A 14,127-nucleotide genomic window follows, 5' to 3' on the forward strand; every position below is an offset into this window, starting at 1 on the left:
AGGACTTGGACAGATAGAAAATTATTTGTAGTCCTCTCCTAAAATCCAAATGTGGCACAAGAAAAACTCTATGAGCATATGTATATACAATTGAACTAAAACTTATATTTTATTTAAAAAAAATTTAAATTATTAGTCTTTTGTACTTTAAATTGTCAAAGTAAGGTATATTCAAACTCTATTGTTTTCTTTTTTTTACATTGTTCCAAAATGAAATTGATGTTTCAATTGTTTTATGCAGATCAAAAATAAAGGTGCTCATTTGGGCCACCCAAAATTGGGTGGCTCAAGTGAGCACCTTTTTATTTTTGAATAGGTGCATAGTGGTAATATATACGATAATATACATGGCAATATATGCAATAATAATCGCGGGTATATACCCACGACTATTACGGCACATACTGCTGACAAACCATTGCCGCGTCTATTGCCGCTTCTATTACCGCCAACACAGTTTTTTCTCTCTCCTTTATCATTTGTTATTATGTGGTAATAGGAGTGCTTCTCAAATTTTCCTCTTATAGTGCATGCTTGCCTTCATGGCCTAGACCTGATAAGCCAGCCTTATTTCTTGAGGGTAAGATGCTAAGAGAGCCTTGTTCTCTATCTCTTTCTAGTACTACATTGACCACAACTTCTTGAAAGTTGAAATGGACTTTTAAGAGGGGAGTCAATTGCACCATTGTGAAATGGGCTACAACTTTGATAAAAATATACTCATTTTTCACTGATCATTGCAAAGGGAGATGATTGGGGTACACCATGATATACCTAATATTCATGATCCTCCGACAATTTAAGATGCAAATTTGCTAAAACTTATTCATCATTGAAGATGCTCCAAAAAAACTCAAAAAAACTATGCATAATGAATAAGGACCTATCCCTTCCCTATCTTCCAAGAGAAAGTAGTAGGCCCACTAAAACACATCGTGCGGATTTGATGACTATACCGACTAGAATAAAGAACTTATAAAAATCCAAGGCACCGATATACATGTCGGTATGGTATTGTCAGTATAACTGTCAGTATACAGGGTGTCGATATATGTGTAGGAAAAAAACGATGCTTAGATCCACACGTATAGCAATGCCTTTATGGACGTCAATATCAACGCAGGAACCTGCAAATTTTTTTTATTGAAGAGGGTTGACAATTGATGCTGAATGTACTGCAGTACCCAAACTAGCCCTCTCTACTCAAAGGAAAGAGTTCAAAAGCAACCTCACTCCACCTTCATTTTGCTTGAAAATTGAGCAGATATGTGAGTACATATTGACAATGTAACCATTACCATAACAAAATTTTGGAACTATAACTATGACGACATTCACAAACAATAACTATAACAAGACTCACAAACCATAACCACAAAAAAAATCATAAATCATAACCATATCAAGGTTCCAAAATCATAAGCATAAGCATAACACGATTTCATAACCACAACCAAAGAGCAATTTCATAACTATGACCATACCATGGCTCCAAAACCATAACCATATTAATCATAAGTGGATTCCAAAACCATAACCATAATCTTAAGCGGATTCAAGCACCATAACCATAACTTTAAGTAGATTTTCTAATCATAACCATAACCATAACCATAACCATAATCTTAAGCGTATTTCAAAACCATAACCATAACCTTAAGCGGATTCCAAAACTATAACCATAACTTTAAGTGGATTCCAAAACCATTGCCATGACCATAACTTTAAGCGATTTCAAAACCATAACCATAATCAAATTCTCAAATCATAACCATAACCATAATAAGATTATAAAGCCATAACCATAACCAAATTCTTAAACCATAATCATAACCTTAAGAGGATTCCAAAGCCATAATCATAACCTTAAGCAGATTCCATAACCATAACTTTAAGCGGATTTCAAAAACATAGCCATAACCAAATTCTCAAACCATAACCATAACCTCAAGCGGATTCCAAAACCATAACCATAACCAGATTCTCAAACCATAATCGTAACTTTAAGCGGATTCCAAAACCATAACCATAACCTTAAGCAGATTCCAAAATCATAACCAAAACCAAATTCTCAAACATTAACCATAACCTTAAGAGAATTCCAAAACCATAGCCATCACCATAATCTTAAGCAGATTACAAAACCCTAATCCTAACCAATTTCTCAAACCATGACCATAATCATGACATGATTTCTAAACCATAACTATAACCAAATTCAAAACCTTAACACGATTAAAACCATAACCATAACAATGTTCATAATCATAACCAAAATCAAAACTCAGCATACATGAATATATCCAAAAGGATAACCGATGTCTAAGTATACATGAACCAAAAGCATAAACATAACTAGCTATACATTAATTGTACTCGATGAAAATATATAAGTAACCATACTCATCAAGGTAATGCCTCCCAATTGACCTCCTCTCCCTCATCCTGAAGCTGGAAAACAAGAGCTAATAATCCATGCTTGAATCCATATTTTTCTTCTCTGCATGTCAGAGGACGCTTCATGAAAAGCTCTTGTAATATAAACACTTAACCATAAGATTAACATTAGAAAAACATATGCACATATGTTATTTAAATAGTGTATGACACTTCCAAACTCATGTCGAAGAGTTTCGTAGTCTCCACTACCAAGATGAGAAGATCATATAGACTCCAAGCATGCTCTGGCTCCATCTTGCTGCTGCTACTGAAACCTGTCTGGATGCTCCCAGGCCTTTTGTGCAATTCCTGCCCACTCCTCTACATCCAACCATGCCAGCTTTGGCTCATATTTTTTGTATCTATCTCATGCCTTTTATCGATGATGTAACACCATCACAATAGCCACATCGAAGATCCAGTCAAACTGGAGATAGGGTCGTATCCATCTGTTTGCATGTACTCTCTGTGAATGGCATCAATGATATAATTCTTTCTCTCCTGATCCTAAGAATCCCAATGCTCCATCACAGAGTGCCCAAATTGCACCGTATACAGCTGGGAACCCTCTATCACATGGTCTTTTTGGCCCTATCCATAACCGGTGCCCCATCCTTAGTTTTGTACACCTTGCTAGGATCAAACTCATGTGATTCCGAAGGTGTACGTGGTGTGCTAAGAGGTGTATTATATATCAATGAGAGAGGTGGAGACTCTCTCGATGGTCTAGACACATCAATAGAGCCACTACCACAACAACCACCGCCACCACCGCCTTAACAACGATACCTTCGTCGTCTCAAAGAAGAATGAGATAGCGCAGTCTCTGGTATAGCTCGATTTCTTGGTGTAATTAGGACGCTTGTTGAAGGTGTGGCACCACCAGTATGTGTGATTGGAATGTTGGTCGAGGGGTCAGAGAAACTGTATTTGGTCTAGAAGGACCGAATACGTTTGGTCTAGAAGGACCAACTCTCCAAAATTGTTGTGCGTATGCACACTACTTTGGGACAAACTATGAGAACAAAGTGCACACTACTCTGGGACAAACTATGCGAACAAAATTGTTGTGCGTATGCACACTACTCTAGAACAAACTATGAGAACAAAGTGCACATTTTCTCAAGTGACATCTGATTGTTACATAACATTTAATGGCCTAGTAACTTGTGTGTAGCAGAAAATAGCATAAACATAGTGAGCATTTCATTACAATAGATTCCTAATGAGCATAGCAAGAGTGCTTGGATGGAGAGAGCAACAAAAAGCATAACACCTAGTTAGATAGACATGAACCATACTTCAAAAGAGAGAGAAATTAAGCTATTGACAATAGTTGAGGACCATATTTATATAGAGCCGGTTTCCCCTTTAAAAGGCTTTGTATTATAGGTTTCTCCCATCAAGGGAGACATTTTACAATAGAATTCTTTGTGTTCCTTCAATAACTAGCTAGTGCAATGAAGATGGAAACTTCAAGCACTAAGCAAACACTTATAAAACACCACGTCAATTCCCTCACGGTCTCAGACCCAAGACCTCACACACCTTCAAAGATGGTGAGAGCTAGCGGGGTATGAGAGTAGAAGGAGTAGTCTTACGAGAAAGAAAAATATCTCCTCACATAATCAGTTATAATAGCTTAGCATAGCTTAGTAATTAGCATGGTAGAGGAGATTAGCATGCATTGAAGCTTGGCTCTTGGTTGGATTTGCATCACAAAGCCAAGAGTTGTTGGTGTAGGCCTCCCTTCTCACAAGCTTAGAGTAGATGATAAGCTTTCCATTAAAGCTTGAGAAGGAGAGAGAGAGAGAGTCTTCTTGCTTCACACATGAGATTGTGTGAGTGTGTGTGTGATAATGCCTTGCCAAAATCAGCCCCCTCTCTCTCTTGGTCGACCCCTCTTGCAGAATACTCATGTTGGCACCCCATTGGACCCTGCAAAGCTTAGCCAATGAAAATTGAGAAGCATAAGTGATAGCCTTGTGACATGCGTCCCCTTTCCCCTTTTGTGAGAGATTTAGGTAATTAAATAATGCAACTAAACTCTCATTGGACCCTTTGTCTTCTGGCCAATAGGAAGCAGGCAAGCCATTGGGCTGTTGAATGATCATTGGACCCCTTGGGAGACTATCCAATAGTCTTCTAGAGAGCTTAATTCTTATTGGTTTTTTTATTAAGTGTTTTTAAATGAATTAAACTAGATTTAATCTATCCTAATTCTCATTGGTCCACCTCTATGGCCATCCAATAGGATTTGAGTGCACCTTGTGGATAATTGACCTAGGGAGCTGACATGTGTCCACTATGCCCTTTGTGTAAAGGGGCTTGCATGAGTGTGTGTGTGTGTGTGTGTGTGTGTGTGTGTGTGTGTGTGTTTCTCTCTCATCCCCTACTAAAAGGACTCTCCCCCTCCTATGTAGGAGCTTGCAAAGACTTTTGTGTACACTCAAAGCATCCAATTTTCCCTAGGGTTGGACCATTGGACATAACCTTTGAATTTTGGAACCTTAGCATTTTGGAAGTGTTAATGGCTAAACCTTAGGGTCTTTGAAGCCCATTGTTGCACATTGCTCTTTTGCAGATGGCCACCTCTTTGGATCCCTATTTTCCCTCCTTTGGATCCCTACTGTGGCCGGTCTGCCAGCTTAACCAATATTCCCTAGCCTCAATCCCAAGACCTCACACACCTTCAAAAATAGTGAGAGCTACCAGGGAAAGAGGATAGATTGAGAGGAAGAAGATGTATCTTACGAGAAAGAAGTATTCTCCTCACATAATCACTCTAATAGCATAGCTTAGCTTAGTAATTAGCATGGTAGAGGAGATGGCATGCAATTGAAGCTTGGCTCTTGGTTAGATTTGCATTCCATAGCCAAGACTTGTTGATGTAGGCCTCTACTTCTCAATTCTTGGAGAAGGAGATGGAGTTCTTGCTCAACACATAACTTGTGTGTGTGTGTAGCAAAATGTGTAAGACTAAAAATGCCAAGCTTTCTCTCTCTTGGTCAACGCCTCTTGCTTTTTGCTCATGTTGGCCTCTCATTGGCTCCTGCAAAAATAGTGAGAGCTACCAGGGAAAGAGGATAGATTGAGAGGAAGAAGATGTATCTTACAAGAAAGAAGTATTCTCCTCACATAATCACTCTAATAGCATAGCTTAGCTTAGTAATTAGCATGGTAGAGGAGATGGCATGCAATTGAAGCTTGGCTCTTGGTTAGATTTGCATTCCATAGCCAAGACTTGTTGATGTAGGCCTCTACTTCTCAATTCTTGGAGAAGGAGATGGAGTTCTTGCTCAACACATAACTTGTGTGTGTGTAGCAAAATGTGTAAGACTAAAAATGCCAAGCTTTCTCTCTCTTGGTCAACCCCTCTTGCTTTTTGCTCATGTTGGCCTCTCATTGGCTCTTGCAAAGATTAGCTAATCACAAATTAGAAGTATAATTGATAGCCTTGTGACAGGAAAGAACTTAATTGGAACAAACTTTAGCACTTCAAACACAACGAGAGAGAGAGAGAGAGAGAGAGAGAGAGAGAGAGAGAGAGAGAGAGAGAGAGCCCATAGGGTAGAGAGAGAGTAATAGAGTTCCACTCTCAAATACACAAGCCCCAAACCGTGGCATCTCTTTCGGTAATTCTTTTATATTGTTGAGGAAAAGCTACAACTATTCGGGAGCCGTTCTTTGCAACCACGAACATTGCAATGCCAAAAGAGACCCCAAGGCTAATATTTAAACACCCTAGGCCAAAAAACATCATATATGAAAAGCTGACACCCTTTGGGCTATTTCCAAAAGCTCAAAGATTTATGTACAACTCTATGATCTACGACACGATTTCTAGGATGTCCGTACATGTCACGTCATCATATTTTAAGGTTTTAAACATGTTTGGATTATTCTAACCACTTCCAGGCGCTTAAAACAAGTCCTCTTTAGTGGAGTAGGCCACATCATTACTTTATGACAACCGAGTTGCTATGCCAACAACTCGGTTGTACATATAATATATGAGAAGAGGGGACATTTCGCTCTCCCAGCAACTCGGTTGTACATATAAGATATGAGAAGAGAAGACATTTCACTCTCCCAAAGTAAAACATAAATACCATCACCCTCAAACTAGAGTGTGTTATCCATATAAGTACGCTTCAAAGTAGGTCTTAAGCTATACATCCACTCATACCCAAGAATTACATTAGCTCATCATAACCTAAAATTTGATTTTTATTAGATTGCCTTGGACTTCCAGTGGCACATTCTTAACCATAGTGCCGTAAGCATCTAAGCCTTGCCCGTGTATATAAGACAATGTAATTGTGTGCTCTCTTCATCTATAAACCTGAGCAAATTGGAAAGATGGATTTCACTATAATAACTAAACAATAAAGCAATGTCCTTATTTTTTATTGCCTTGTTCTCATTGCCCTTTGCCTTATTTTGCTTTGTGCTTCCATTCAAAGGACAATCTTGCTTGGTATGCTTGCTGAGGAGACTTGAAGCAAAGATTATCCTTCTTTGCCTTGGCACAATCTGTTATAGACAAAGAACTTTGAGGGTTCTTAGCCTTCTTTGCAACTTCTTAATCATGAGAAGACATTCTGCATTTATGGTTGTGGTTTCTATGAGAAGAAGTGCAAGTATGTACTACAGCCGTCAAGCTCGTAGCTCTTTCTCATTCATATCATACACTAATGCTTCAAAAATAGCATCTTCCAAAAATTAGGATGCATGTGAGTTATCTTTACTTTAACTTTCGGGTGCAATCCTCATATGAATCCCCACACATCGTGAAATTCGTTGAGGTTATCCAACTTGAGGATTACTTCTCTATATCGAGAAATATAATTGGTCAAAGATGACGCATGTATGAATCACTCATCCCAAGCTTGCCAATTTATGTCATCTTTGTTGCTTTGTTGCTAGAAAGGATCTCTTTCTGGGAGATAACTTGGAATTGTTGCCAATTTCTAAGGCTTTTTTTCTGGTATCAACACATCTACTACTCGTAGGCCTTGTCTTGAAGTACTAAACTCGCTTCAAGAAAATGGCATGCGTCTGGAGTAGCACGCAAATGGACATGTGCAAAAAGATATTCCCAATATCTTTGTTCCTCTCTTTGTCTTCGCCTCTATACACCAATGGTCATTATGTTTCATCCAAGATGAAGTCTTCTTATTCTTGTGGTCATTCCGAGATTTTGCGAGGGATCCCTGGCCATTTGCATCATAAAGTTGTTAACTAACTTCATGAGCGTAGTTAAGTTTGCATTGATGGCCACCAAATTCTTTTCTATTTGATCCATACGGTGGCAGAGAGCAAATATTGACGAATCCATGGTTGTCATGCAATCCATCACTTTCCTCAACCCGCACATCCTCCATAGCTGTGTCCGTCCTCGAAGGCAAAGCAATCTTGAAATCAAATCAGTGACTTATGGAAAGCAGTTGATCCGACAATGTCTCGCCGTGCTTTAAATGTGAAATTATATGGATAATTTAATTCTCTAACTTTTCCTTGCTTACCAATCTTTGGACACCGCTTGAAGGCAATTTCCGTAGAGCTCTCAAGAGATTTGAGCTTTGAGGGCTTCGAATCCTCTGTTGTGTGGAAAAAACCTCCTTGAAGGGAAGGGCCAAAAAACAGGCTTTTAACTAACCCCTAAAGGGGAGTGCCCCTGTGCCCATGTGTTGAGGAGGTTGGCTATGGTGTACAAAGGCATTGACAGCACAAGGGAGAGAAGAAAAGCTTGTAGCGCCCACTGTGAGTCTCATATGAGCGCTGTGAAGGAGGCAAAGTTGCTCAGCTCACCTAGGGACCCACTTTGGAGCTACTCCCGTTTGCTTTCACGCCATCGACCTTCCTCCTCCCTTGTGTGAATGGTGCCATGTCCACCTTGCATGAGCGTGCAACCCCTGCAAAAGCCACGGCTCTCGTCAACCATGCTCTGATACCACTGAAAGGCCACAAGCCTTTGGGGGTGACGACTAACACTCATCCCAACCAAGCCCTCCTTAGTTTTATAGCCCCTGGCCTAGGGAGATTCATTGTCTGTGTGTGGCCGTGCCCACTTGTCCATGCTTAGGACCTTAGGACCTTTCTCTTGACATCAGAACAAACCTATTCATGCTTCCCCATGCCTTCAACTTTCAAGATGTAAGCATAGCTTTCAAGACCAAAGCATAGGTAATTTCATCTGGAGAGATGCCCTCACTTTGCATCTGCTGAAAACAGCCCAAAGCTTCCTGGCCCTGCCCCTGTTCGGCAAATCCTGCAATCAGTGTGTTCCAAGAGTCGACATTACGTACAGGAAGCTCCTCAAGCACTTTCTGTGCTTTCTGAAGTACACCATATTTGGCATACATGTCGATCAAGGCAATGCCAAGCATCGTTTCTTTTTTCAACAGCCCTTGACTAACAATATCATCGTGAATTTTGTTGCCCATATCAGCGTCTTGCATAGTGCTACATGTCTTCAAGATGCAAACGTAAGTGATTTCATCTGGAGAGACACCCTCCCCTTGCATCCGCTGAAAACAGCCCATAGCTTCCTTGGCCTGCCCCTGTTGGACGTATCCCGCAATCAATGTGTTCCAAGAGATGACATTCCGAACAGGAAGCTCATCAAGCACTTTTTGTGCTTTCTGAAGTTCAGCACATTTGGCATACATGTCGACCAAGGCAGTGCCAAGCACAACATTTTCTTTCCATAGCCCCTGACTAACTATATCATTGTGAATTCTTATGCCCATATCAACGTCTTGCATAGTGCCACATGCCTTCAAGATGCAAATGTAGGTGATTGCATCTGGAGAGATGCCCTCGTTGCGCATTTGCTGAAAACAGCCCAGAGCTTCCTGGCCCTGCCCCTGGTGGGCATATCCCGCAATCAATGCACTCCAAGAGACAACATCCCGAACAGATAACTCCTCAAGAACTTTTTGTGCTTTCTGAAGTACACCACATTTGGCATACATATCAACCAACGCAGTGCCAAGCATGGCATTTTTTTTCAACAGCCCTTGACTAACAATATCATCATGAATTCTTTTGCCCATATCAGCATCTTCCATATTGCCACATGCCTTCAAGATGCAAGCATAGGTGATCGCATCCGGAGAGATGCGGTCGGTTCGCATCAGCTGAAAACAGCTCAGAGCTTCCTGGCCCCGCCCTTGTTCGGCATATCCCGCAATCAGTGCACTCCAAGAGATGACATCCCGGAAAGGCAGTTGATCAAGCACGGTTTGTGCTTTCTGAAGTTCACCACATTTGGCATACATGTCAACCAAGGCAGAGCCAAGCACAACGTTTTTTTTCAATAGCCCCTGACTAACAATATCCTCATGAATTGTTTTACCAATATCAGCGTCTTGCATAGTGCCACATGCCTTCAAGATGCAAGCATAGGTGATTGCATCTGGAGAGATGCCCTCGCTTCGCATCCGCTGGAAACAGGCCAGAGCTTCCTGGCCCTGCTCCTGTTGCGCATATCCCGCAATCAGTGCATTCCAAGAGTCAACATTCCGGACAAGAAGCTCCTCAAGAACCTTTTGTGCTTTCTGAAGTACACCACATCTGGCATACATGTCAACCAAGGCAGTGCCAAGCACGATGTTTTGTTTCAACAGCCCCTGATTAACAATCTCATCGTGAATTCTGTTGCCCATATTGGCGTCCTGCGTAGTGCCACATGCCTTCAAGATGCAAGCATAGGTGATTGCATCCGGAGAAATGCCCTCACTCCGCATCTGCTGCAAACAGCCCAGAGCTTTCTGGCCCTGCCCCTGTTGAGTATATCCCGCAATCAGTGCATTCCAAGAGATGACATTCCGGACAGGAAGCTCCTCAAGCACTTTTTGTGCTTTCTCAAGTACACCACATCTGGCATACATGTCGACCAAGGCAGTATCAAGCACGATGTTCTGTTTCAACAGTCCTTGTCTAACAATATCATTGTAAATCCTGTTGCCCATATCGATGTCCTGCGTAGTGCCACATGCCTTCAAGATGCAAGCATAGGTGATTGCATCTGGAGAAATGCCCTCACTTCGCATCCGCTGAAAACAGCCCAGAGCATCTTGGCCCTGCCCTTGTTGGGAATATCCTGCAATTAGGGCGTTCCAAGAGACGACATTTCGGACTGGAAGCTCATCAAGCACTTTGTGTGCTTTCTGAAGTAAACCACATTTGGCATACATGTCAACCAAGGCATTTCCAAGCACGATGTCTTTTTTCAACAGCCCTTGACTAAAAATATCATTGTGAATTCTTTTGCCCATATCAATGTCTTGTGTAATGCCACATGCCTTCAAGATGGAAGTATAGGTGATTGCATTTGGAGAGATGCCCTCTCTTTGCATCTGCTGAAAACAGTCCAGAGCTTCCTGGCCCTGCCCTTGTTGGGCATATCCCGCAATCAATGCACTCCAAGAGACGACATTCCGGACAGGAAGCTCCTGCAGTAAGTTTTGTGCTCTCTGAAGTACCCCACATTTGGCATACATGTCGACCAAGGCAGTGCCAAGCACAACATTTTTTCTTAACAAGCCCTCACTGACAATATCATCATGAATTTTTTGGCCCAAATCAGCATCTTGCATAGTGCCACATGCCTTCAAAATGCAAGCGTAGGTGATAGCATCTGGAAAGATGCCCTCACTTCTCATCCGCTGAAAACAGCCCATAGCTTCTAGGCCCTGCCCCAGTTGCGCATATCCTGCAATCAGTGCGTTCCAAGAGACGACGTTCCGGACAAGTAGCTCGTCAACGACTTGTTGAGCTCTGACAAGTGCACCGCACTTGACATACATACTGACTAATGTGTTGCCTAAGTATGTGTTCTTTTCAAGTAAACCGCTATCGCGAATATCAGCATGTACCCTACTGCCTTGGTACAAATCCTTCTTCATAGCACAGTCTTTAAGTGAGGTGACAAAAGAAAGACTCATTCTCTTCCTCTCCATGTTAGCTTGCGTACAAGATATTGCTGCTTTCTTGGCGCTGCTCTGTGTGCATGAAACCAGTGGTGCTAAGAGAGAAAATGAATCGAGTGCATGTGTGCGGGCCCGTGCGCGTGTGGCGCACCGTTCCATGGACCCTCTGTGGAACAACGAACCTTAGAAATGAACAACTCTGTCAAGAGCTTTCAACAAGGACTGTGTCAAAGATTGGGCAAAGCCCATTACTATTCCCAAACCTTTTGGCCTCCACACCCCCTTATGCATGATCAAAGTGCTATGCTTTGCTGCCGAGGGGAAAGCCTGTAAAGCCTTGAACATGTATGCCCATTGTTTGCTGCTCCCGTTCACTCTCCACTTCTTGTTTAAGGTTGATTTGAGGGAGTCTTCCACTGAGCCGGGATTTCAAAACTGCTTGTAAATGCCCTTGTAAGGTATATAAATATATGTGTGTGTGTGTGTGTGTGTGTGTGTGTGTGTGTGTGTGTGTGTGTGTGTGTACATTCTCTTCTTTTCTCCCTTGTTGGCATCCTTCACCACACCACCTCTCTCTCTCTCTCTCTCTCTCTCTCTCTCTCTCTCTCTCTCCCCCCCCCTTGTTGGCATCTATCACCACACCACCTGTGCGTGCGTGTGTGTGTGTGCGCGCGCGTGTGTCCGCGTGCACACGTGCGCACTCTCTCCCTTGTTGGCATCTCTCACCACACCACATGTGTGTGTGTGTGTGTGTGTGTGTGTGTGCACGTGCGCATGTGCATGCGCACACACAGAGAGAGAGAGAGAGAGAGAGAGAGAGAGAATGGAAGACCAAAGTAATGAAAGCTCGGTTACCATATACATGTGGTAGTGATGTGTGTGAACACACTAGGACCGCCGGGGCATTTTTTCCCTCTTTAGGAGGTTTTTTCCCCCGAGCATTGTATATACGCACATCACTCTAGGGCTATCTATCTTTCCATTGCACACTAAGTAACACACTCTCTATTGTGTGCCTTGAGCTTCCTTCGTCTTCTCCAAGCTGTGTGTGTTTCTCTGCAACCCTACTTCCAACAATTGGTATCAGAGCAGGTTGTGTCCTCCCAGGCTTAGTCGCCAGCTGCTCCAGCACATGCCTGCTCACTTTCTCCGATTTCAGTGAGCTTTGGCGAGCGTTCACAGGTCGAAAAGTATTTCGGAAGGAATCGTAGAGCTTAGTCTGCTCAGATTTCTGATTCGGGCTCATTTCGGCCTCTGTTTCCACTACAGGCAGTGCTGCACAGGCTATTTCGTCATTTTGTGCAGAATTTTCGTCAGTGCCATTTTCTGTATAACATGTGCCTTACAATCGTCTATGGTTTGTGCTATATAGCACGTGTTGTTCCCGCTTCATTTCTTCTCTTTTCGGACAGTTTTCACATCAGGTGCAGCATTTACAATGGCTGACAACAACACAGATGTCTTCAAGATGTTTGCTGCTAAGGACAGGTTGGATGGGGACAATTACCCTATGTGGGTTTATATGATGCAACACGTTCTTGTGTCAAAGGGCTTCGTCTATGGTTTGTGCTATATAGCACGTGTTGTTCCCGCTTCATTTCTTCTCTTTTCGGACAGTTTTCACATCAGGTGCAGCATTTACAATGGCTGACAACAACACAGATGTCTTCAAGATGTTTGCTGCTAAGGACATGTTGGATGGGGACAATTACCCTATGTGGGTTTATATGATGCAACACGTTCTTGTGTCAAAGGGCGTCTGGAATATTGTGCAAGGCATTGATGTACGTCCTGGTTCTAAGGATACAGGCGATGTTGAGGATGTTGCAGGTCTTGCTGCAAGGATTGCTGCTATTAGAGTTGTTTTGCCTAGGCAGAACAAGCTCGTTGGGATGTAAAGGATGCGCAGGCTCATGCATTGATTGCGTTGTCTGTGAAGCGCACCATTGTTCCTCACATCCGTTCAGCAAAATTTGCAAAACAGGCTTGGGATATTCTAGCAGGTCTTTATGCAAGCCGCAATGAGGCTAAAATTGCTTTGCTGCGTAAAGAGCTGGAGTCAAAGATTATGCATTAGGAAGATGATATGGACACTTTTCTTGCTGGTGTCAAGGATATCAATGAGCAACTTATTTCTACGGGTGAAGTCATTTCAGACAGTTCCCTTGTGCAGACTGTTCTTGATGCCTTACCAGATTCTTACCCGACTTTTGCTAGTACTTGGAGACTTTATGACCCAAGGAAATCCATAAGTTGTCAAGTTTGATGCATTATGCACATTGCTGCTGCAAGAGTCACTTTCCAGAAAAAACAGGACTAGACAGCGTGCAGTTGAACAGGCTTGTATTGCTTCTCAAAGAAAGGGTGGTAACAGCAATGCAGCCACTTCTTATAGTTTTGCTATGAGTGGCAAAACTTCTGTTCCTAATGCTTCTGCCGGCAGCAATTCGTCTCGAAATTCTGGTGATAAGGGCAAAAAGAAGATGTGTTGCCATTATTGTAAAGCTAATGATCACTTGATCAAGTCTTGTCTAAGTTGAAGGCCAAAGAGGCTAAGAAGAAAGAGGGTGGTTCATCTGCAAATGCTGGTTCCACTACAAATGCAGCCATTGTTGAGTCTTCTGTGAGAAAGGAGACTGTGTTGCTGATGTTGATGCAGAATGGGCTTTTAGTGTAGAGTGCACCTACAATCCTGTTGTCCATGATGCATGCTTGTCAGTTGCTGCAGATTCACATGTGTGGTATTTCG

The 14,127-nt window shown here is 42.3% G+C and overlaps 1 protein-coding gene across 1 annotated transcript; it reads right to left on the reverse strand.

Moving 5' to 3' along the window:
• Positions 1-7,872: 7,872 nt before the first annotated feature.
• On the reverse strand, positions 7,873-11,841 carry LOC147459191 (pentatricopeptide repeat-containing protein At3g09040, mitochondrial-like). The gene has a single exon (XM_086510507.1). The coding sequence runs from the start codon at positions 11,535-11,537 to the stop codon at positions 8,592-8,594; it is 2,946 nt and encodes a 981-aa protein (XP_086366633.1). The 5' UTR covers positions 11,538-11,841; the 3' UTR covers positions 7,873-8,591.
• Positions 11,842-14,127: the final 2,286 nt, after the last annotated feature.

The sequence above is a fragment of the Adiantum capillus-veneris genome, chromosome 4 (genome assembly GCF_014529385.1).
Source record: "Adiantum capillus-veneris isolate H3 chromosome 4, ASM1452938v2, whole genome shotgun sequence".
In the NCBI taxonomy this organism is placed as follows: domain Eukaryota; kingdom Viridiplantae; phylum Streptophyta; class Polypodiopsida; order Polypodiales; family Pteridaceae; genus Adiantum; species Adiantum capillus-veneris.